We start from the raw sequence: 24,874 nt of genomic DNA on the forward strand, positions 1-24,874 counted from the left end.
AACATGGGTAAAAGCAGGGTTCAGCAAACTTTTTCAGCAGGGGGCCGGTCCACTGTCCCTCAGACCTTGGGGGGCAGCGGACTATAGTCTGAGGGGGGGGGGGAATGAACGAATTCCTATGCCCCACAAATAACCCAGAGATGCATTTTAAATAAAAGCACACATTCTACTCATGTAAAAACATGCTGATTCCCGGACCATCCACAGGCCGGATTTACAAGGCGATTGGGCCAGATCCGGCCTCCGGCCCTTAGTTTGCCTACCCATGGGTAAAAGCACTTAGGACCTGCCTTTGTAATTAGTATGGTCTTCACATGACTGGTTTTAACCCATGATGTTTCTCTTTCTTTCTGCACTGACTTAGGTTGTAATAAACAAACCATATACCCAATCTGGCAAAGCTCCATTAAAAAAAAAGAAAAGAAAAAGATTTACATGTGTTCATACTGGGAGCATTTTCAATTTTCAGTATTAGCAGAAATCCAAAGGCAAATGTTTTAAAAAGAGGAATGATCAAATAAATAGTCATCCCAACACCTGGGGTTAGTTCAAAACTTTAGCCTCCGAACACCAGCAGTTGCCTTGTTTCTGGGGCACCAAATTATACAGTATTAGTGAGAGTGTAAATGTGAATGTGCTCAGAGGAGAAATGATCAGATAGGCACTTAAACACAACATATAGAGTCAGTTCAAAGCCTCCATCCCCTGACTATCAGGATGTAGTATCAGGAACCAGTTGCTTGGCTTCTGGAGCATCAATTATTCACCCGAAGAGAGTCTGAACATCTTGCCTGGAGAATATTGCACATACCATTACCGGCTCCTAAGTTTCTGATATGTGCCAATAAAAAGAACAATGGTTAAGGGGGACTCTGCTAGCTTCTCAGATCTCCTCCTCTTCCTGAACAAGCACAGCTGAGGCACAGCATCCCCACCTCACACATTTGTCAAATGGAAATAGGGACGCTTTTTACCTGATGCGAAAAGTCAGCTCCTCACAGTGAGGCAGAGAGAAGCAGCAGCAGGAGCACACATGGGCTCTGAGAGTTGGCAAGCCCTGCTAAGTAAGTGTGGTGAAAATAACTTCACATCATGCTTTTTCCACTTTCACATAGACAACACCATATCCCTATCACTTTCTTCATTCCACCATGAAAATCCATATCCCATAATATTCAGAATGTCCGAATTCATTATATTCTAGGAAAACCTTCAATACCTGGCACCATAGACAAGATGGATGCTATTCTGTCAGTCAAAGGAGTCCATTAGGACGATAGGCCTCATCATTCACATTATTATTAATAGTAGTAATTTATTATGTATGCATAAAGTCCCAGCAATGAGAGATAAGCATAATGAGAAAGCAGGCATTGTGCCCCTATTTAACAGGTACAGCTGGGGAATCTGCGTATGTAACTACCAGCATTTGTATGCGGCTTTGCTTGCCTGACGATTACTTGCCATCTAGCAGGTGCTTTCATGAAATCTGGAGAATTTGTATCAAAATTCTGAAAATCTTAGCTTGCATTTTTAGGCTCTCACTGTTAGCCTTAAAAGTGTGTCTTGAATCACTCAGAAAGTACACTGTGCATAGTAGCACCTCCATCAATGTGACAAAGCCAAAACCACTTCATTTTCTCACCCCGGTAGGCTGGAAAATCCTGTTGCCACAGGGTGACGTGTGAATAGGAGAAACAAACTCTGAGAATACTAATAACTATTCCCCGAAACTGTCTTCTGCTTTTGGCAATGAATATATTTGTAAAATAATATCCCCATTGCTAAATCTTAAATGTAAACTGAGATCATAATTAACTGATAGTTATCTCCCCAAATACCCCTTTGCTCAACAGCTGGATTACGCTAATGCAGCATTTGCCAACCTGGTGCCTTCCAGATGTTTTGGAGCACAACTCCCATTGTATGAAGTGCGTGAAGGCTGCGCTACATGTACTTTTCGTTTTACAGTGGACATCGCTGGTGGAACCTGGCTGATATATAGACAAATCTGGGTCAAGATGGGAAGCGGCAAAGCACAGAAAGTGCAGTATCTTCACAGCAGACCTGCCTATGGTTTGCTGGCCTCCACTTTATTTACATAAATTCCAAGCAATCTATATTTGCTATGTCCCTGGGGACTACATTCACACTGAAACAATCTGGAGGAGACATCCAGACCAGCACTGTCATCTCCAATCCCAAAGCAGACCTTCTCATAAGCCTGGCCCTCCAATGACTGCAACTATGCCTGAGGACTTTAATTGTAAAATCTGCAAGTGTTCATCCAGTTAACCTTCAGAAAGCCAGGTAAGAATGCCCTGAGTGACAGGAAAAGTTAAATTCCTCCTTGCTTCTCTCCTCTCTGCCGGGCCAAAACAAATCCACCCACCCGCAGCAGCAGCAAATGTGGAACAATTTGTGCAACGGCTATAGCACGAGGACATGAACCTATGGCGCAGGGCCTCAGCAGCATGCACAGAGGACCACTGGGAATACCCAAGCATTCTGTAATTACTCCACTGGTAATTCAGGAGGCGATTTTGATTAACACTGTTAGAGTGCAGCACTGTGCACATAGCAGTGTCATTTATAGAGACACAGAACCAAGGTCCTGACTCCTGATCAGTCGGTGCTCATTAAAAAGAGCCAGTGGAACAATCTAAACATCACAGGTAGCCTAAGGTCTCAGCCAAATGTCAAGGCTGCATCATTAATTTTGCCTGCTGTACCTCCGAAAACTCTGTAATTTGTTTCGGTACGTCATTTTCTTCATTTCCTTTCTTGCCGAAGTATATTGCTGTGCAACAAGTGGCAAGCTGTGCAGCAAGCAAAGGAAAACGTGGCTCCGGCGTCTTAAATCTGCACAGTCAGTTAATAAAAGTCGCTATGTGCTTTGGGGTTCATATGGACAAATGGTGTAGTACAAACACAAGATCAGTTTAAATATAAGTCAATGCCAAGCCCTTTTGGCCAAGGTGATGCTGCTGCTGGCAGTCTAGATAAGAATGCCTGAGATCAGAGCAGCATTGAAAACAGCTGTAGTGCAGCGGTGGAGCACAGAGTGCACTCTTCGCATGCAGATGGGGTTCTGAGTTTAATGCCTGGTGTATTGAGTCCCCTGTGTGAAACTCCAGTGAGCCCCTGCCAAGCAATTTCAGGAAGCGATACTGAGCTAGATTGACAGATGGCCTGACTCAGGTTCTAATGTTCCTGTTTGCCATTAAGAACATTTGGGCAGGAAGAACATGCGTAACCCTTCCCATGCTGGCTGCCATTTCCCCCATGGAACCCCACCTACCAACTACTTTATAAGAACAGAAAAAGAGTCTGCTGGATCAGGCCAATGGCCCGTCTAATCCAACATCCTGTTCTTACTGTGGCCAACCAGATGCCTGTGGGAAACCCACAAGCAGAATTCGAACACAAGGCCACTCTCTTCTCTTGTGGTTTCCAGCAATTGGTATTAAGAAGCATTGCTGCCTCCAACCATGAAAGCACAGCACAGCCATCATGGCTAGTAGCCATCACTAGCCCTCTCCTCCATGAATTTGTCCAATCCTCTTTTAAAATTAATGTCTTTGTCTAGTCCTCTTCCTGCCCAGTCCAGATCCATGTTTGCAATGCTATATGGATATATAACTGGGGCTGGGCAAAAGCCCCAGATGTCAGGAGGGTAGTGCAATTAGGATTCTCGGAGGAGCAATGTGCAGCTGTGATACTGAACTGCTCCCAGACCCCCATGGCATACAAACATGTGCACATTAGTTTAGGGGAGAATCAATGTTGCTGGACCACAACTCCCATAATCCCTGACTATGGGCTATGCTGTTCAGGACTGATGGGAATTGGAGTCCAACAACACCTGCGGGGCACCACATTGGCTGGTTTAGGAGGAAAGATTGCTCACTAATTTATGCACTTCTGATGAATGCTACAATAACATTGGTGCCACTCCCTTCCTTTCATATGACTGAAAGTCCTTGGGGGGTCAGTGTTACAACACCCTCCTTCTGTGGGCTCCTTGCTCTCTCCCAGATGCCTCAGAGCAGATGCACATGCTACCCTTATAATAAGGCAATTCTCACATTTGCTTCCTATATCAATTCTGGTCTGGAAAGTGAGAGAAACTCTGTGAGATTCAGAAGTGAACTAGTTAGCTTGGAGCCCAACAGGTGCCTCTTCAACAATGGTTTCTGAAATGTCTTAGGAAACTTTTTATTTGCTGTCTTCTTCTCCCACTGCTTTCATTTCGTGTGTGTGTGTGTGTGTGTGTGTGTGTGTGTGTGTGTATGTATTTTCCCTGTCAGCCTCTCTCTCTATTTTCTTTTTTCATTCTTAACATCCTCTCAGTATGCCTTTTTCTCTTGCTGTTCTCCTCAGACTCTCCGTCCTTATAAGCTGTTGTCTGGAGGGCTCTGTCCTCCCCTCCTCCCTGTTTTTCCTTTTCTATTGCCAGAGCAGAAGCCACACTGGCTCACAGCGAGGAGCAGCCAATATGAAAGGGACAATGACCTTTTCTCAGGCAGTCTGGGGTTGGGGATTGGGGAAGCAGCCATTCCACAAGAAAAGAAGAGGAGGGCCTGGACTATCGAAAGGGAAGGGAGGAGAGTACCGATGAAACAATATTTGGCAAGCAAAACAGGCCTTCTAGGGCACCAGCTATGAAAAGATTTGATCTTTGCAGCGAAATGCGCAAAGAATGAAATATGCATGAACACCAGGTGTGTGTTCTGGATAGAGAAAGTTGCAGCCTCCTTGCCGTCCTTGTGGGCAGATTTGCAGGGATGAGGCTGTGTCTGTCAAGGAGACCCAGTGGAGGAAGTTTCTAACTGGCAAATTTCCCCCAGAAGGCAAAGCTTGTGAAATGTACCACTCTGTCACAGCCGGTATGCCGGTATGGGTGTGTAGGGAGAGGATGGCTGGTTCAGGAAAGAGCCTTGTTCTCTAGTGTCACACCAAGACCAAGGAGATGAGTTGGTGCAAATGTCTTGCTCTCACACACAGCCCCACACAAGGCATCCCAAGTCATGAGCAGTGGACAGGGAGGTTAAGAGAAACAACTCTTCAAATACCACCCAAACTAAATGATACAGTGGGTTTTTGGGGGGAGGGGGGTCTCCCTTTCAGAGCTGGACAGAGTGAATCGACTGCCTGACTCTGGAGGTGCCTCAGGGCCCTTGCTGACAAGCTTCTGTCAACTTCATAGAGTCCATGACTCCCTCCAGACAGTGCCTGTCAACCCCTATTAGCTTGGCTGCCACAGCTGGAGCCATCATGAGTGAAGCAACCAGCATGTGCCAACCCTTGGGAAAGGGGAAGCGTAGCAAGCAATTTAGAAAGAGGAGAGCGGAGGGTGGGAGCTGCATGTAATATGTACAGGCAGGTCTTGCAATTATATCCCTACTATTTAAAAATGCTTTCTTCTTTGCTTCTTTTCCAAAGCAGGCAGCCTTCCTGTGGCCATTGATTTCCACTGCACAGGTGGTCCCAAAGACAAATGGCATATTGGACTTGTGGGGAGTAGTCTACTCCTAGTCAATAATACCCTTCTAGCACCCAAGAGTCTTGATGTAAAATATTAAGAAATGCAGCAGCATAATAAAAGTAGACATGAGGGTCTATTATTACTGTTTTTCACTCCCACTTTACATAAGCATGACTCCTAAGGCATGACTAGGTACACAAAGGGAGGGAGGCTGAACATATGGACACAACTGTGGAGATTCCTGTGAATGTAGGAAAAATGCTGCAGTGATCATGGAAATCTTTACCAAACACCTCCATGCCCAGCTTGGACCACACGTTGATCTTCCCATAAGCTGCTGTGAGTATACACAGTTGAGGAGGGCTCAAGAGCTACTTATACATTGAGAAACTATGAATCAAAGTTTCCAGGGTTCATTGTCACCAACCAAGTGTGATGAAAGAGAATGCATTGTACCAGACAACAACAATTACACCTTGCGTTGAAACCGAACTACAAGCATCTGTTTTTGCTGAGGGCAAAATCAAACATCTTCCTATCTCCATTTGCAACTCTGTTCTACAAGGGAAGGGGCAGGGGGATGTCTCAATTTCCCTTTCCTCCTCCTTTGTTCCTACAAGTACATAATGTCTCCCAGAGTCTGAATTTGTCCCAAGCAGTTCCTCTTTCTTTCCACAGCGTACCTTGCAAAGTACAAATACATAATTGAGCAGGACAGCCTTAGGAATCCAAGATCATGCAGAAACACAGATACAATATTGTACAATAAGAGAAAATGACTTACACCTTACGCACTGTTCTCTGTCTGAAATACTCTCCATTGCTTTGAAGCAATGCCCAGGCAGGTTGCTCTCTCTCACTTCATGCCTTTTTGCAAAACTCCTTTCATGGAGTATCGCTGTTCCAATTCTTCCCCTCTCGGGCCCAATTTTAAAAGCTCAACATATTTTTTAAAGTTGAATATATAACAATCAGGCACGAGATGATGCTACACTGCTGAATTTCTGATATGCAGTTGCCTTCTCTTGCCATGTTAAATTTAAATGAAGTTCTGATCTTACAAAGAGTTTCTCATGCCAGAAGCTCAGCTTCAGTGGGACTATTTGCGCATGTAAAGATAAATAATGTACCACATGTCATTCCAAACCTTAGCAAAAGACTCTTGAAGCCTTTCAAGTGATTTCAGTGTAATTTGGATCAAGCTAAATGTTTGAAAGTGTTCCCTTGTCCAAAAATTTGCAACTGAAAATGATTGTTTTTCCTAGTTTATTTAAAACAATTGATAGAGCATTTTCTCACAAATGCTGTGGAGATGAGTGATAGAAAATTCTTATCTCTCTCTCATAATACTTGAATTTGTGGTCATCTAGTGATGTTTTTTGGCTGATATATCAGGACAGACAAAAATTAAACAAACAAGAGCTTCTTCACACAAACCATTAAACAACTTAGGAAATTCACTAACCCAAGTTATGGCGAAAAGAACTAGACAAATTAATGAAGGCTAAGTCCCATGATAACTGAGTATAACCCCTATGCTGTACTGGGCAACTCATGGTCTGGGGGCCACATCTAGCACCCCAGAAGCTATTCTGCCCCCCCTCCATTTTGTCAGTAGTGGTGATAGCTGCATTGCTTGGGTGGTCTGCGTGTGTTTTGGCATTCTGCCCTCTGTTGCAGGCTTTTTCTTGGTAATGGGCATTATGCAGGACCCAATACTTCATCGCAGGCACTTCCTGTAGCTTTACATTGGTGCCTGTCAAAGAGATAACAATCTTTAATGATCATTCTCAAGAGCAGCTGAAGTGCGAAGCCACAGATTGTATCTCTTTGTCAAGAGATCGTATCCCTTCATAAGGCATCAGCATGAAGCTATGGTTGTCAAAGGTATCCACTGAAAATGAACCACCAAGCAGATTTCCTTCCATCTAACTGTTCAACCCCCATCACAGCACAGATTCTTGCTATGAATGCTTTTTGCCTTAGTTTGTGCCAATTATTTTTAATGTGCAAATTATGTCTAAATAGATTCATAAATTGTTTTGTAATGTACTCTGTGTACATATTCATTGATATATAATTGCTGCTGTCCTGACAGGTTCCTTGTTGCTTTTCTTTTTTCTGAATTGTAGTTTGCTGACTTGGTGTTAGTTAATTGTTGTTACAATCAGCCTATATGCATGAAGACAAATAATATTTTATCAGAAGTAAGCCCCACTAGATTCAGTGTAGTTTATGCCCAGGTTAAATTGGGTTAGGATATTAACCTTAAGCCTCTGCCTACTGTGAATGTTAATTTTTTTTTTTTGTTAGCTGTAGACTCCTCTATACACTCCTTAGTTAAAATCCAAACTGCTTTGTCCAAGTGGGGAGAACCAGATGGATTTGACTGCTTAGGTTTGACCATCAATTCACCCCCTAAATCATTGTATTAAAATATTTGTTTTCAAAGTGTCCTTGTCTCACTTTCAGCCCAATCCCAAATGCTTTGCTGTCCCCTGAAGTTTTGTTGGTACATAACTTGTTTTCCCCTCAGTCCTGTTTGTGCTGTGAATTTAAAAACCAATGGAACACATAATGTATTATTGTTCTTTTTCACATGGTAGGAATGCATTGGCACAAAAAGGATTTAAAGCTGTCAAACACAACAGCATATTTACTACAAGCATTTCAAAGATTAATTGGCTTGAGAGGTATGTTTCAGCAGACACACACACACACACAACCATTTTCTGATTAATATCCACATTTATGAAATAAAATGTTGCAACAAAAATGACTTATATGTCATATGTCATTGTAATATGTCATTACAATGACTGAAGGAGCCATTCATACAATTCAGGACACAATGAACAAAAAATCAACAGGGAGCTAAATTGACCTTCACTAATGCCAGAATGAGGAAAGCAAGATGAGATGACAAGTTTACTGTGAAATCAAGCTAGTGAGATAAGCTGTAATCCTATTCCCATTTACCTGGAAGTAAGCCCCATTGAATTCACTTTTGATTGTACAGTTACTTCTGCTGGTTAGAATTACAGTCATAGATTAGCCACTTCATTAACTTTTATTCAAGGTACCGCAAAACTCTTTGGTCTTTTTGCTGCAAAAGACTAACAGGGTTACTCCTCTGGGAGGTCATTAACTTTGAAAGGGAACACGCAGAGAAGGCACCTGTTTTGTAAATATCTGTACATGGCTGAAATATGCATGGCTATTGTACACTACAACATAAAAAATACACTCTTATATTTCAGCAGCAGCAGACGACAAAATGGAAGAAAGGGCTGTGCAAAATAAACCAATTGCAGTGGTGTGGAAAATACCAGTTGGAAGTATGAATGAATGTACTTTCGACTATCCTTAGATGAAGGTACTTTTGACTGAGTTACTTCTGACTATGCTTACATGAAAATACTGGAGGTACATGAGACAAAGGTAGACATCACTGGCAGGCATAGGAACCAGCAACAGACAAGAGGAGGAAAAGCAGAAGAGAGAGTATAATAGGGTGAAACTAATTAGGAACGGCAAGCAAGCATCAGTGAAGCCTGATTTGGACAATGGGAAAGGGGAATGGTGGAAATTTGCAGCTGGTATCTCTGCTTATCCTCAAGTCATTGAATTCTACAGGCAATATGACCTTAATAGATTTTATCTATTTCAGTATCCACAGGATGAAGGTGGGCTATGTTGTTCAATTTATGTGATCTTCTTCTATCAATAGCTCCACCATGTAGTCTACAAGCTGGGATTCGGCAGTGGGGAGGAGACAAAAAGATTGCTAAATATTGATTTCACAACTTAAAAATTATGTAGAGGGGAAAAATATATTTTTATAGGCCAGAAAAAGGTCCTGGAAACTCCATTTTCTTTCCACGTTTGCCTCTCCTCTCATAATCTCTACTGTATAGACACCTTTGTGCAAATTACTGGAAAAGTATTGCTCCACACTGGTGGTTACTGGTGGCTACTGGAACTGGTAGGATGGAAGGTAAGGAGACCAACAGTAGGTGGAGCCAGAGCAAATGACAGTCAGAGCCAAGTAATATTAGTTTTGTCGACTTCCTCCACACCGCTGTATTCCATGAAGCATAAGACTGAGTCTAAAAAGGAGGAAGCTGACAAGCACTGGTTGTAAGAAGGCAAGAAGGCATGGGCTGACTGAAGGCAGACTGAGGTTGCTGGTGCAGTGACCCATTTGCTGCAATGAACCAGTCTCTGCTGCTCCCCACCTCTTCTCTATTGGGGCTTTTGTAAAGTCTACTGCAGCAGGATGAGGCCATACAAGAATCAGTTTTGTCGAAAAACTTCTACTGCTTTGATCACTGCCTTAAAAGTGTTTGATTCCATAGCCAAATTCATCTGTCCATCAGAATTTTATATTCACCCTCTAGCATGATGCAGCTCTCAAAAGCCATGAGAAAATTCACCCGCTTCCTTCTGCATTGGACAGTCTCTTTCAAGGGATTTTTTTGTTGGCATCAAGCAATGTACTCTATGCAGGAGTAGAATACAGATCGAAGATTGGCAAGTAAAATGCTGAATATCGCTTTTGCTCATGACTAACCTGCAGTCTGGCTGTTTTACAGCAGTTTCATTGTATTACTTCAGATTAGTGAGTCGACGACAGGGCTGTGCATCAGGAGAGGGTGATTCTATTTCTGATGCTGTGACTCACTGGATTTTGGTCCCCCCCCCCCCACTAGAACACAAGACTAATAATAGTAAGACATACCTTTCTGGAGTTTGCAGACATTTTCAGGTAAATCTTAGCATGGCTGATGGATTTTATGGATGAGTTACAATTATAACATTAATCAACAATAATGTAGAATGCTCATATTTATAATATTGGCTACACTTGGAACACCGCAAGATCCAGCAGGGCTGCTCTTACAATAAAAAAAAAAGCCCAAGTTGTTACATTTACTTTATCTATACATATTTTTTTCATCTATATATGTTTTCACTCAATGGTACCAAGTTGCAGATATCTGCTAAAGGCACAGGCCCAGTGAAGGTTTTCTGCACTGTATACCGGTATACCTTTTGCTCTCCTGACACTCAGTTCAATGGCTGCTAGCATGTATTTATTACTGAGAAGTCATCCCACAAGCACGCAGGCTTGGTGCATGCTGAACAGCATTGTTATTTTGAGAGGCACCTCCGAGCCATAGGACACCAGCTCCTACGATGCTCTGCCCTCTAACAACTTATTCTTGCCACATTTCAGCAAGACTAGTGTTACCCCTCCCCTCCCTATCCCCACCCATGGTATAGTTCCCTAAATTGCGGGTGGAGCAGGTGCATTGAGCAGTAGTTCCTGTCACAACAGCCAGAATTGGGAGTTTCCAGTTGACTGCTCAATCCAATCTCAGCCAGCATTGGCCAGCGTGTGCCTTGCATACGAAAGGTTCCAGGTTCAGTCCCTGCTAGCATCTTCAGGGAGGAAACTCTAGTCTGGAATCCTAGAGAGCAGCTTAATAATAATAATAATAATAATAATAATAATAATAATAATAAATACCCCGCCCATCTGGCTGGGTTTCCCCAGCCACTCTGGGCGGCTTCCAACAAAATATTAAAATACAATAGTCCATCAAACATTAAAAGCTTCCCTAAACAGGGCTGCCTTCAGATGTCTTCTAAAAGTCTGGTAGTTGTTTTTCTCTGGTGGGGGGGCATTCCACAGGGCGAGTGCCACTAATGAAAAGGCCCTCTGCCTGGTTCCCTGTAACTTGGCTTCTTGCAGTGAGGGAACTGCCAGAAGGCCCTCGGCGCTGGACCTCATCAATGTACTGAGCAGGGCTGAGGAATTGGATCCAGTCAGTGGGTTGGATCCTTAAATCTCTTCCCCTACTTCCAACAGGCCAACTTCATTATAACATCAGGTGACAAGTTCTAAGTGTCTTGCTACAATGACTGATTACCTGCTCGGTGGTTACAATTATCCCCTTAGAAGTACAGGTGTGGTAGGGATTGAAATCAAGCTTGCAAATGGACCAAAAGCACCCAAAGGGGACCTCCCTAGTGCAGCCAATCCCAGTGGGGCTGTTAGTGAGCCCTGCATGTAGAGGAACCATCAAGAACTCACTTCTAAGCTCCTGATTGTTTCTTTGGTACTCCACACTTGATGTAGGGCAGGTGGGCATGGTTTGGAGGAAATGCTGCCTTCTTCCCTATGGACCCTCTTGGGTGCTAAGATTGACAGAAGGTTGTTCCACCATCCTCCTGCTACTGCAGGAGAGGACATTATTTGGTGGTAGCCCCTAAGTTGTGGAATTCCCTCCCCACAGACGTGCATCTGGCATCTTCATTATAGAACTTTCAGCAAATGCTCCTTACCCTTTTGATACCTGAGATGTGTATATTTTTAGGACCCACCTTATTTCTGTGATCATTACATTGCTTTAGAGTGTTTTTAACACCATGTTTTAATTGTTGTAACCTGCTGGTGAAGGGTGGTTAAATAACAACCACCACAACTACCACCACCACAGCAGTGGCTAGATAGCACTGTACATTCTTGGCAATCAATTCTTCAGCAAATCCCTACCATCACAGGATTTGCCTTGTAACTTAGCAGACAGAACTTTAGCCAAGTCAGTTGCTGTAAAGTACTAGTTGTAAGCAACACACATCCAAACACAGTACAAAATGAGACAGAATTGACAGTCACAGCTAACACCGTGGCAGCAACAGCAGCGAGGAGAGGCATTTTCTTCCACCTGTGTCAAAATCATGACGGTACAAGAGGAAGATATGATTAAAGACTTGCCACTCAAGAGGGATGAAGTGAGATTGTGCACAACTTCAGAAAGAAGCGAGAGGTGGCATAGAGGCAGAAAGGTGCCACTGGAGAGGCCATAATAAGAACTGGCTGGGGTGACATGCAGCCAAGCTTTTCTAGAGAGACCTGGGGCCGCTTCTGACAAAGACCTACGGGGATCTCTCTCTGTCTCCCTCTCTCTCTTGAGCTGTGTTCAAGGTGCAACCCATGAGGCTTCGGTTAAGAAGAATATGAGAAAGGGTGAATGTTAATAAAAGGATGCAGATGGAGAGGGAGAAAGAGTATATCTGGGCCACACAGAGAACTGATTAGCTGGTTATAAATTTTAAAATTGCAAAAATAAACCTTCTATCATTTAGAAAAGTGAGGTCTAAGAGCCCCCAAGAGTTATCGAGTCTCACTCCTGCAACAACAGGGTTTTTGTGTGTGTGTGTGTGTTTTTGCAAGAGCCATTCTACCCATCATACAGAAGGAGATGTTAGAATTCTGGACAACCAAGCCCTCTTTCAAATGAACTCAGGGCGCCTGCCCTCCCTAGGCACTGACAACTGCCATTACACCGCTGGTCACAAGTATTTGAGTGCCTTTGTCACAGCAAAATTGCTCTAGTTAATCTCTTTTAAAAATTGTGGCCAACAGGAGACTCTACACCCTGGTCACATGATAATCCTTCTGGACAACCCATTCTGAATTAAGGACCTTAAAATAGGAATCAATAAAACATTTTGACAATATTTCATCCCTTGAACATTTTGTCCACTGTCTCAGCCTATGCCTGCCTTCAGTTTACTTATTTTAAAGTACTTATATCCCACTGCTTCTGAACAAACAAATAATTCAAAAATCTTTGATGCATTTACATAGGTGGAGCCTTTTCTGACCAGTCCATGTTCGTTTCTGTCCACTTTCCCCTCGCTCCTTTTACATCCCTTTCTATTATTCTTTCCCCTTTGCTAATATCCACTGCTCTTCCAATTTTAGCATCATCTATGAATGTCATTAACAAGTATGACTCCTCCATGAAGATTATTAATGAAGACATTAAAGAAGGTTTGTGGGAAGGACCCAAATGTTCTGTCACTAATCTGTGCCATGTCTAGCTAGACACCTGCTACCAACTCAGACCATTTCCAATTTTTCATTATTTTTTCAAACACAATCCTCTTGCCATTTTTCGGTTATTGCTGCTTAGCACTTATAAAGCATTTTCTGAGTGCTGCATTAAAAGATAAGACAGTCCCTGCTTACAGACTCAGAATCTAATAAACATGATGCAAAAGGAAAAGGGAATGAGGAGGGGAGAGGAAAGCAAGCACTGGAGCACTTGATGTGACAACGTTTCTATGCAAATGAAAAAACCAGAAGTTTCCCCCCTCATATTACTAACAAAAATGCCTCTTTGATCAGAAGTACTGAAGATGTGGCTGGAAATCCCTGCATTTATAATAACTGGAAAAAGAAACACATTAAAGTAAAATTAATCCCAGAACAGTGCTGGTGCTACAGAGATACTGATGTGGCAAAAAGGACTGAATATTTTTTTAAAAATGCTTTATTTATATGTCTGATTTTTATTCATGCTTTAACAGGTTATAGTTTGGTGTTATAGTAGGGAATTGGTAAATGTTAGACTATTTAGAAACAATAATAAAATATGTATACAACTAATAATAATGATACACTGGGAAAATGGGGCTTTTAGTTTGGCTCCCTTATGTCCTGCACCCACTGGACTGAAAAGATTGCTCAGGAACCAGCACCAACATTTCCATGCCAGCTCCTGTGCAGACCTGAAAATAATTTTTCAGGTTTGCCGATGCCACCGGTATCAAATTATTAGGTGCCTGGATTTGTCAAGGCCTGAATGCCTATTTCAAGAATGAGGATGCACAAGCTCCACAAAATGTGTCTGGAAGCTTGCCCAACATGTCTAAAAGTTTTCCCCCAGACACATTTATTACCTTTCCAATATTACATTTTCTCACATCTTTAGGCACGGACTCCCAAGACTGCACTTCTGTGTTTAAAATAACGTGAAAGGCAACCCCGAGGAAGCAAACCCTACCATAAATCTTTACGTATTGTCAGAAAGAGCGGTGATGAATGGCTGAAAGTGTCTCACAAAACCTTACGTGGAAATTGCTTCTGTGTATCTGAAACAGGTAAGCAATCCCACAGAAGCTCCGCAGATTGTTCTTAGCGCAATGTAGCAATTCTCTATCTACAGAAACCTGTTCCAAACACAAACACTTTTGAGCATCCCTGGAAGGAAATCGAACCCAGCACAGATGAACAGGTGAGTCTATGCAGATACCATTTGGTTTTCAGCTCTCAATATTTCGCATTTAGTAAATATTGCTTAGACTCCTTCTCCCTAAAACTCCTCCCAACTCTTTTTACCCCTAAGGAATGTGAGACCTGCAAGTTAAAAACTGGAATAAAAGGGTGTGGTGGGAGAGGGAGTTTCAGGTTAAAAGTGACTAGCAAGCAAAGGTTTTGACACTCCCTCTGTTCCTGACCTTTTCAGGTGCAAAGCATCCCCTCTCTATCCTAGAAAACCCACCCAATTGCTGAGGTCACAGAGGCGCCAACCTGAGCAGAAGATTGGGAGGGCGATGACACGCACATGACATGCGTGTAACACAGGGAGGAGCCGGGGTGGAGCCAAACGCAGCGGCAGCACGGCTTCTATAGCTGATGGCTTCTCCTCTCTAGTGCTCCGTCTCTTCCTCCTCCTACCACCGTCATTGGCTGGGGGCTGCTTCCCCCCTCCTTCACCTCCACGGCAGGAGAAGGAGTCACAAGCCACTGAAGCCACACAGCGCTGCTCTTGGCTCCGCAACTGAGTGGTCTCAACATTGGGGTTGTCCTGTCCCCCCCCAAAAAATATTTTATTGGGGCAACTGAAGAGACCTGGGCCCCCTAAAGTTGATGCCTATGTAAGGTCAACATGGGAGGCCCCACCTGCTCTGCGGCTCACTCTTTTAGGAGGTGAGAATGAGAGAAAGATACCTTTCGGCAGTCTGCACTTACAAGTAAACCACTCAAATCCAAACCTCCCAGACTAATTGCACAGAGAAGAACATATACTGTATTTTTCCATCTATAAGACGCCCCCATGTATAAGATGCCCCCTATTTTTGGGGACTCAGATTTAAGAAAATGGGGGGAGATGGCCCCGTGTATAAGACGCCCCCTAATTTTTGACATTATTTTTAGGGGGGGGGGACCTAGTCTTATACACAGGAAAATATGGTACTTTGAATTTTGCACTTCTCCGAGCTTTGCAGTACTGTTCTCAGCTCAAAAACATAACAAAAATGCATGAAATAGTATGTTTTAGGATACTTTTTTATAGAAAAGGCATACATTGAGCTAAAATAATCTATTTAAATATATATTTTGTGGTACATAGTGCAATGTATCAAATACTCAAACTCTCTACAACAATATAAGTAAAAACAAACAAGCCCATGTATGTGCCATAGTAAGACTGGTGATATTTTAATTGCCCATCCCAGATAATGAACTTCTCAAGCTAAAGTGAAAAACAGGAATGAAGAAAAAGCACATGGCAGGGGCTGTGGCCTACTAAAGGCTTCTCTTTTTTTTTGCAGGGGTGGGGAGAGGCAAACTTTGTACAAGGCCAGAGTGACAATCCTCTGTACTCACTTGGGAGAACGAATGGAAGCATCACTTCTCTTGGCTTCTCATTTCCCCAATAACAAATTCAGTTCACTTTTGCAGCAATTTGTGATTCTTTTCTTTTTACAAAAACCCTCATGAAAATTCTTCAGCATTTTAGCGCGAATTTGCTCCTCACAAACACATTTTGTATGCACTGCTGACCAATATACACAGTACTGCAAGCAATTTACCCTCATATAATGCATCTTTGTTATGTTATTTTCACCAATATGATCATTTTTTTATGCACACACTCTCCTAATGTAAACCACGTTTGGCTGGAGAACCGAATCCCAAAATTTGGGCCAAGAGTAAATTTTAAAGGATGGCTATATTCCAGTTCTCATATCGCTTTGGAATGTGTGGATTTGATAAGTTCAGCTTTTCAAATGCAAACTGAATCTTATTTTTCTGCCATCCCAACTCAGTTGCAGTTCAGGAAACAGGCATAGGAATGAACAGAACACTGTATGAGCCATTGTGTTAGATAGCCTACTATCTAGGGTCCTGGAGTGCGGTGTGAAGCAGGAGTCACCCTAATGCTTCAGCAGAAAGGCAGGATAAAAATATAAATCAAGGAAAACATATAAATAAATACATAAAGATTTTTTTAAAAATAATTTTTATTAACCGGCCAATCAAATCAAATTAAATCACATCACATAAATTCTGAATTACAAAGCTGAATTTTAAATTTTGTTGGGGGGACCCATATTTCAAGATCCGAAGGGGGATTCTGATCATCTTCTTGCTACTGCGTTAATGTCCAAATCAGTCCAAACAGAGTTCATAATTCTATCCAGTCTTATCTTGCTGTTTCCACATCACATCTTGTTCATATATTTTCACATAAAGATTTAATCTACTGAACAAAGCAATGAAAGGGGGTTCCTTATAAAGTGTGATGTGCATAGCCTCACTTTACCCTTCACCAGGCAAAGGAACCCTGTCTTTTTTTGGTGACCCTGCACAGAAATAGTTATTAATAATTACTAATTCATTACCAGCCGCTGTGTGATGCCTAGTTGGGCAAACACTGCTGGCATTATTTGATCGGAGTTAATAAACACAGTGGAATACCAGCCGTGCTGCAGCCTTGGCTCCGCATTGCCCTCAGGAGGGAGGTGATATTTTAAAGCAGCAAGAAGAACACAATCCCTGCTTCTATTCTATTGTGCTCTCGCACTTTCCCTCCCTAGTAACTATTCTACTGAAACGCGTCTGTTTCTCTGGCCTGAAACCTGACATGTTGGGGAGGGGACTCCATTAAACTATACTGTGTGTGTATACAGAGCAACTGCATCCCGGTTCACACCGTCGCCTAGCAGATTCTGATGGTTCAGCTCCCAGTGGAGCCTGACTCATATTTATATATCATGCACACAGAGCTGCAGAGGAGGAAGAAGGGACAAAAGTAGAAGCAAGACGAATGGGGGGGGGGAGGTGCCCATTATCTCACTTCCCTCCATGTAGCATAGGTCTTAAGAGTATTTTTAGATTACAAGGGGAGTCATGCAGGAGACAGCAAATGCCGTGCTCCTCATCCCTAACTTGCAGAGCAATGGCACAGTTTTAGGACTGATTTACGCCAGGTTGCTTCCTTGCATAGCTATCACTCCCAAGTTGGGAAAAGGAGGCACACCATGCACACATTGGTTACATCAAGAATGACGAGCCCTTGTCAGCTCGAGAGCTCCGTTCCCTTCTGGGTAACTTTCCAGAGGCAGTAAAAGCAGGCAGAGCAATGAATGCAAATTTTGCATTTGCACAGTAGACATGCCCCTCTCTGTTCTTCATCCAGGGAAGCAAGAGGCATATCAGAGTTCAAGGACACCTTCCAGGCGGTCAAGAACACTCAAAAGATAGTGTGAAGCAGGGCCAGTGAGGGATGTGGCTTCAGGAGAGTCCTGAGGCCCAGATAAGGAGACTTGGATGGCCATGTTTGGCCCTGGGCCCGAGGTTCCCAACCCTGGGTTAAATGTTGGAACATGTATTCATTCATCTGTGTTCTTATGCTTCAGCAAACCCAGACATAGCTAAGGTTCCATCTGCACCATACATTTAAATCAGCAGCAAACCGCTTTAAACAGTGATGACTTCACCCAAAAGAGATTTTGAACTATAGTTTGTTAATGAGGGTGCCAAGAGTTTTTAGGAGACACCTATTCCCCTCACCGGGACATGGGTGGCGCTGTGGGTTAAAGCACAGAGCCTAGGACTTGCCGATCAGAAGGTTCGCGATTCGAATCCCCGCGACGGGGTGAGCTCCCGTTGCTCGGTCCCTGCTCCTGCCAACCTAGCAGTTCGAAAGCACGTCAAAGTGCAAGTAGATCAATAGGTCTACTTACCTTCCTGCGGGAAGGTAAACGGTGTATCTGTGCGCTGCTTTGGTTCACCAGAAGTGGCTTAGTCATGCTGGCCACATAACCCGGAAGCTGTACGCCGGCTCCCTCGGCCAATAAAGTGAGATGAGGGCCACAACCCCAGAGTCGGTCACGACTGGACCTAATAGTCAGGGGTCCCTTTACCTTTTTTATTCCCCTCACACTGCTACAATTCCCAGTGTGTGGTTTAACAATTCTTTTTCCTGGGCAGACACAGAAAACTGCAGAACAAGAAAGGAGATTTCAACTAAACATTAGGAAGAATTTTCTGATGGGAAGAGCTGTTCTGCAGTGTAACTAACTTCCCTGAAAGGCAGTGGACTCTTCTTCAGAGGTTTTTAAACAGAAGTTGGATGGTTATCTGTCAGGGGTTCTTTAGCTGTGATTCCTGCTTTGCAGGGGGTTGGACTAGATGACCCTTGGGATCCTTCCAACTTTACAATTCTGTGATTCTAAGTATCCAGGGAGAAAGGTCACTTAATAATCTACTGAGCAAGGCTTCCTAAATCAAAGCACATTTATAACAGGGAATCAAACCAATAAAATGTCTGTAGCTTCTCCAAATGCTACCAGCACAGTCCAAGAAAACAGGGTAAGGGCTGGAAATTCTCCCTTCTTTGCTTAAGGCTCTAATTTGCTGCTGCAAAGCCATTATCCATACACATACCAAATGCTTGTAAATTAGACTTCCAGTGAGAATGTTTACATTTGGCATTTAATTCATCTGACTACGCCTGGGGCTTTGCTACCGGCTCCTCCATAGGCTCCTGGTGTTACCTGGACTAGTTGAAGGAATATAAATCATATTATTCTGTGCTTTAAAAAGCTCTTTTCAAAAAGTACTGGAGTAGTGAAAGTAGCTTAATACAGAGACCAAGATTTCAAAGCAGGCCTGTGACATGGGGCCTTAGTAGCAAAACCTTAGGGATTGGGGGAGAAAGGGGACATTGCCAAGTTAAAAATCCCACACCTAACATCTTAGCTTCAAGGAAAATGGAAAAATAATTACACACTTCCCGCATGACCAATAAACACTAGCGCCCCAAGGGGCAACCTTCTGGTGAAATCCCAAAACTAATTCCAGAAATGGTCCCTAGGATTGTTTGAGCATCACACTTATACAAGATACAATCCGTGGTCCTTCTTGCTTTGCCACCTATATTAGGAACACCGGAAGCTGCCACTGCTCCACTTAGCTCAATACTGTCTATGATGATTAGCAGTAGTTCTCTGGGTTTTAGTCTTTTCTAGCCTTAACTGGAGAAGCCAGGGATTAAAATGGAGACCTTCTGCTTGCAAAGCATGTCCTCGGAGCTGCACCCACCAACCCCCCCCCCCCCCATGATGCACTGTTATTGATTGGCAATGTGTCTCTAGGATTTCAGGTGGGATCTCTCACAACTCCACCTGAAGATGTTAGAAGCTGAACCCGAGACAGTGGACCCTCTGGATACAAACTTAATTCATCCCGGGGGTTCGTACTTACCCCAAAAAGTCCATATCCAGAGGCGCTGCTTCTGCGCACGCGCACGGCACGATAGAGTGCTTCTGCGCATGTGTGCGTGGTGAAACCCGGAAGTGTATACACTTCCAGGTTTGCCACATTCACAACCCGAAATTATGTTACCCGAAGGTAACGTAACCCGAGGTACCACTGTACCTTTTGCATGCAAGGCAAAGGCTCTGTCCCATAGACACGGGTCTGGGGCTTAGCATAGCCACAGCAAGTATTGCAATGGTGTGAGAAAGATGTGGAAGAGTAGAGGGAGCAGCAACAAAAGCAGCCCTCTGTGTCCCAACTCTTCTTAATGCTGCCGTAGCCCATGGGTCTAATAACAAATCCCTTACACAGAAGTTATCAATAAATGTAGGACAAGCCCAGGAGGAGCACAGTAAACCTAACAGCAGGTCTCTACAGCAGGCAGATCTCCCAAAGACTCCAGTTTCATAAAAGGAAGAGAAGTACAGTTTGAAGCATCCATAATCAAAGCTGTTTACTCCGGTCTCTCAAATTCCCTTTATCACTGACACAACCATTTGGCGAAATCCCCCACTCTCTAAGAGGACCACAAATATGAGAGACCTTTTCTCTAAAATAGTGTTCAGCACTTACACCATGACCTACAACAGGGTAATGTCCTAACCTGAAGTGGGTCAACCGTTGGCACCATAACCTTTCCAAAATGAAGCATTCTGAATAAACAGACAACCTGATTTGTTTGCACAAAGCTTGTGCCATGGTTAGACTGTGTCTGGTCTTTATTGAGCATTTATTCCAATCTGTTTACAGGATAGTCGTGCGACAATGATAATTCATTCTGATTCGCTTGTGTGGGGTTCACACGTTCTCCGATTAATTCTTCACTCATTCCACACCTTTCAATGCATTTCACCATCACTTTCCTAACAGCAAAATGTTTTTTGACAGAGCCGGTTAGGGGAATCCCGCCCATATCATCTACCAGATTCCCCCTTACCCATCTGCCTGATGATGCTTCCAACAAACCCCAAAATGCTGGTAAGACAGAACTTCCTTTTGCAGAAGCCTTGCTAAGTATTTCCTAGTAAGGCCTGTTCTAAAGTCCCTTTAATCCCAGTTTAGTGTTTTAGCTCAGAATTTCTGTTGTGAATGTTGCCCTTTCTCCTAAAAGGATTTTGCTCATGAATTCCCCAGACAAAAGTTCAGGAGGGGGGGAGAAATCAGCATAGTCTGGGTTCAGGTACCGAGTAGCTGGAAGGGACTGGATGTGCTGGATAAGCTGATTTGCTCCCCTTGCACAGACAGCAGTGCAAATGGGTGCGAGAGACGCAGGTGCCATGTGGCTAGTAAGTTCTGAATGTGCTGGATGAGTACGTGTGTTCTCAACCCCAACCCCCCTAAGAAAAGAAAGAGAGAGAGAGATTGAAAGAAGAAAGGCAGATAGACTTACTAGGCACACGGTTGATGGCTTTGAGGGGCCTCAGGACGCGCACAGTGCGGATTGCAGACAGGTTGATATTCTGGAGATCCAGAGAATATTCCACCATCCTGCAAAAAAAAAGGAGAGAGGGAAGATAATGGAAAGTGAGAGACATGCTTGAAACTAGCAGGGGAGATGAGCAAGGCAGGAGCTGAAGCTGTTCACATAGGCAGGATGGCACAAAATCCCTTCAGTGTGTCATTTCTTCCTCATCAGACTATCCTGAGACTTTGCTGGTAGAGAAGTATTAGAAATGAAGCACTGCTCCATGCATGCTAATCATATGTGAGTCCGCCTCCTGCCCGCTCGCCAAGGCTGGAGATACCAAGCAAATGACTGATATTCAGGGCGGCATATCTCATGCTGCATGTCAACGAAGGGGTGTTGGTGACACTATTGAGACAATGATCAGAGCATGGATCCCCTCTGGGAGACCCTTAGAACTGAGCATGAGCACCTGGTGCTTCACAGAAGCAGGCGCCAAAATCCCACAGTGGAAAATCGAGCTGCCACAATCCATGCCCTTTGGAATAGAGATGAGCTAAAAGAGCAGCTCTGATAAGCTGTCAGGAACTCCTAGCCCGGAGACTCTGCTGAGCCCTCTTCCTGGCATTTACCTGCTTTGTTTGTTGCAAGGGATAAGGGACTTTGCTGTGGTTATAGAACACTGCACCCCCCCATTGCCCTGGAGGCAGGAGAGAAAAGATCAACAAAGGGGCCACCAAGCCAAAAAACATTGGAAGTGAGCTCTTGAACCACAGAGGCTTGATGGGGGAGGGAGAAAGGTTAGCCTGACACTGAGCACAGTGGCATCAAACAGATTTCCTGACCCAGATGGTGGCACTTGTGTATGCAATACATATTTTCTAGGAGTTTCCTTGGATGCAAGAAAGCAGATACTGCCGTTTAGAGATGAGAAACTGGTGGTGGGAGAGATGACAATGACAAAATCTGACTCCCAAAGACCTCCCTCCTTGCATCCGGTCCTCTGAACCCATTGCCCTCTCCCTTTCTGTATCATGCAACTGCCTTTCAAAAGCCTTTGGAAACTTCAGGTTTCTATGGAAAGAGACACTCATATCACTTCCACTCTCCAGCGCTAGTCCAGCTTCACTGGTGGTTACCAATTTGTTTCCAGGCCAAATTCAAAGTGCTGCTTGTAACACTTAAGCAGAGGTGGAGCTAGCTGCTTTGGCACCCAGAGTGGGCACATGCTGTGCACTTGGGGGTGAGGCTAGTGTCCCAGGGGGGTGCCACCCGTGGCAAGAATCCAGGGGGGGCACCGCCCATGGCAAGCAACCTAGGGGGGCAGGGCGGCAATGTCACCCTCCTTCAAGGATGACACCTGGGGCAGGCTGCACCCACCGCACCCCCCTTCCTCCACCAGTGCCCTTAAGATCTTCAGAAGTCTGGGACTAGGACATCTGAAAGACCTCTCCCCTCCCCATGAACATACCTGTGTGCTCCCCTGTTGATTGTCCCCTTGACATTCAAAGCATGGTGGATATGAATGCCCCCCATCCATTCTTATTATTTTTCTATGGTGACGAGAACCTGCGAGTGCACTTCACTGCTGATCTTTTGACAAGCAGCAAAACCTGGGTTTTTTAAGAAGATCTTTGGGGCTGAAGAAGTAATTATTTGGTGCTCTTCCTGATTTTTTTTTTGTGTGTGTGTGTGTGTTTGGTTCTGTTCTCATGTTGGTTGTGTTTTATGTATCATTGTTTTAAACTGCTTTGTTACAATAGTTTTATTAATGAGATGTCATGAGCTGCCCTGGTGGGCTGGTCTGATAGAAAGGCAGGGTAGAAAGGTCAACTAAATAAGCAAGTAAATACACAGAGCTGTCCCAAGCATGGTGTAAAAGTGATGCTGAGTGTGTTTAACCCGCTGTTCCCAACTTCCCAAGTCTATGTTTCATTGAACTGGCTTTATGTATAAATAAAATTGCATTACTAGTCTAATCAGCATTAGCAAGCCAGGGACCCATGGCCTAGGCTTTGGAGATGTAGCTTGCACAAACCTCATTTTATAGAATCATAGAATTGTAGAATTGGAAGGAACCCAAAGCATCATCTTGCCCTATCCCTTGCAAAGCAGGAATCACAGCTAAAGAACCCCTGGCAGATGGCCACCACGTCTCTGTTTAAAAACCTCCAATGAAGGACAGTCCAGCATTTAATGGAAAGAGAGCTGTATTTGAATAGGTAATTTTTTTGGTGCACATGGCATTATGCTTCAATCACGCCTCACACCAACACCAAGTGAGATGCTGGCGAATGATTTTTAAAACAATTTCCTTCTTGCTGTGAACAGCAGCAGGAGTTTTGGCAGTGTCCTGTTTTCCATAAGAACCTGTCTTAACCTTGACTGACCCTGAGTGGCACAGAGAGGAAGGAACACAGCTGAGACTGAAAGACCAGCAGCGTAAAGCTGCATTGATGCAGAACCCAGACAGGGTCCAACACTGAGCCTGAACTAAAGCCTATCAGCCAAGAGCACTGTGAATCAAAACTTTCAATTTGGGACCCCCAAGTGAGCACTCCTGAGTCAGATTCCTGTGAGGAACCTTTCCCCATTACAATAGGAGCCTCATCCTCCTCACTCCCATGCCTGTTTGGCAACAAGGGAAAGCAACACCCAAGGTGGGAGATGTCTGGTAAGTAACTGAGTGGCAAGCTCTGGGCCAGAAGAATGTTCCTTTAATGTTCTGCTGGTCAGGAAGGGAGCAGAGCCTTGGAGGGGTGATCTAGCCCAGGGAAGATAAAGGATCTCAGTTGAGGTCCAGAGCTCATACAGAGCAAGATGTTCACTTGCAGCTATCCAAGGTCCTGAAATTCCAACCTGCCACTACACTCTCCCTAACTATGTGACTTGACAATTGACCAGGTGAGCCACTGTCAGACAATTTCCATGAGCCCTGTGAGCTCATGGTCAGAACAGGACAGGAAAAAAATCTGAACTCTTTAGTTCTGTTTTCTGTTGTCCTGGATCATGCACAGAACTGAACAGCTAATGAACGAAAGGCGAGGTGGAGTATCTGTTGCTGCTCCCTCTGGGAGGGGTGGCTGATGGAGCACTTCACCTGCATCTTAGCTTCCTAATGGTGATGACTCTTCAGCCCTTGCTCAAATGGAACTATGCCCCCTGCTAAAAACTGGCTTACCAGAACAACTGCCAGAATAATACACTCACATGACATTTCAGCCCACTGTAAAATAATGATGTCATCCTTGTTCATATCCCACCCCTACCTTCTGTGATGGTTCTTTCCTGCTCACTTATTCCATACATATCCAAATTCCAACTTTTTTCTTTGCTAAGGGCATACATGGCACCATGAACTGCTTGGGGGAGATAAACTACAGTGGGTTCTTTCCACCCTGCTGCCTTTCATCTTTGAGAAGGCACATTTGTCCTATTCCTAGTGGGCTGGACTGACTAGCATTAGGAGCCTAAACCACCTAGCATCAAGCAAAGCTGAGCAAGTCCTGTGCTCTGAATGAACCATGCACATAGGATGATATATCCTTACTTCACCCAGTTTGGCTCCAATAAC

The 24,874-nt window shown here is 43.9% G+C and overlaps 1 protein-coding gene across 7 annotated transcripts in view; it reads right to left on the reverse strand.

The window, feature by feature from the left end:
• Positions 1-24,874, reverse strand: part of CACNA1I (calcium voltage-gated channel subunit alpha1 I) — a 354,183-nt gene that overhangs the window by 90,130 nt on the left and 239,179 nt on the right. For all 7 annotated transcript variants that reach the window (XM_083400406.1, XM_083400407.1, XM_083400408.1 and 4 more), the window contains one exon: positions 21,286-21,383. In XM_083400406.1, coding sequence (XP_083256532.1) covers positions 21,286-21,383 — 98 coding nt within the window. The remainder of the gene's footprint in view (positions 1-21,285; positions 21,384-24,874) is intronic.

This window comes from Podarcis tiliguerta (genome assembly GCF_965153285.1).
Source record: "Podarcis tiliguerta genome assembly, chromosome: 10".
NCBI classification, from domain to species: Eukaryota; Metazoa; Chordata; class Lepidosauria; order Squamata; family Lacertidae; genus Podarcis; species Podarcis tiliguerta.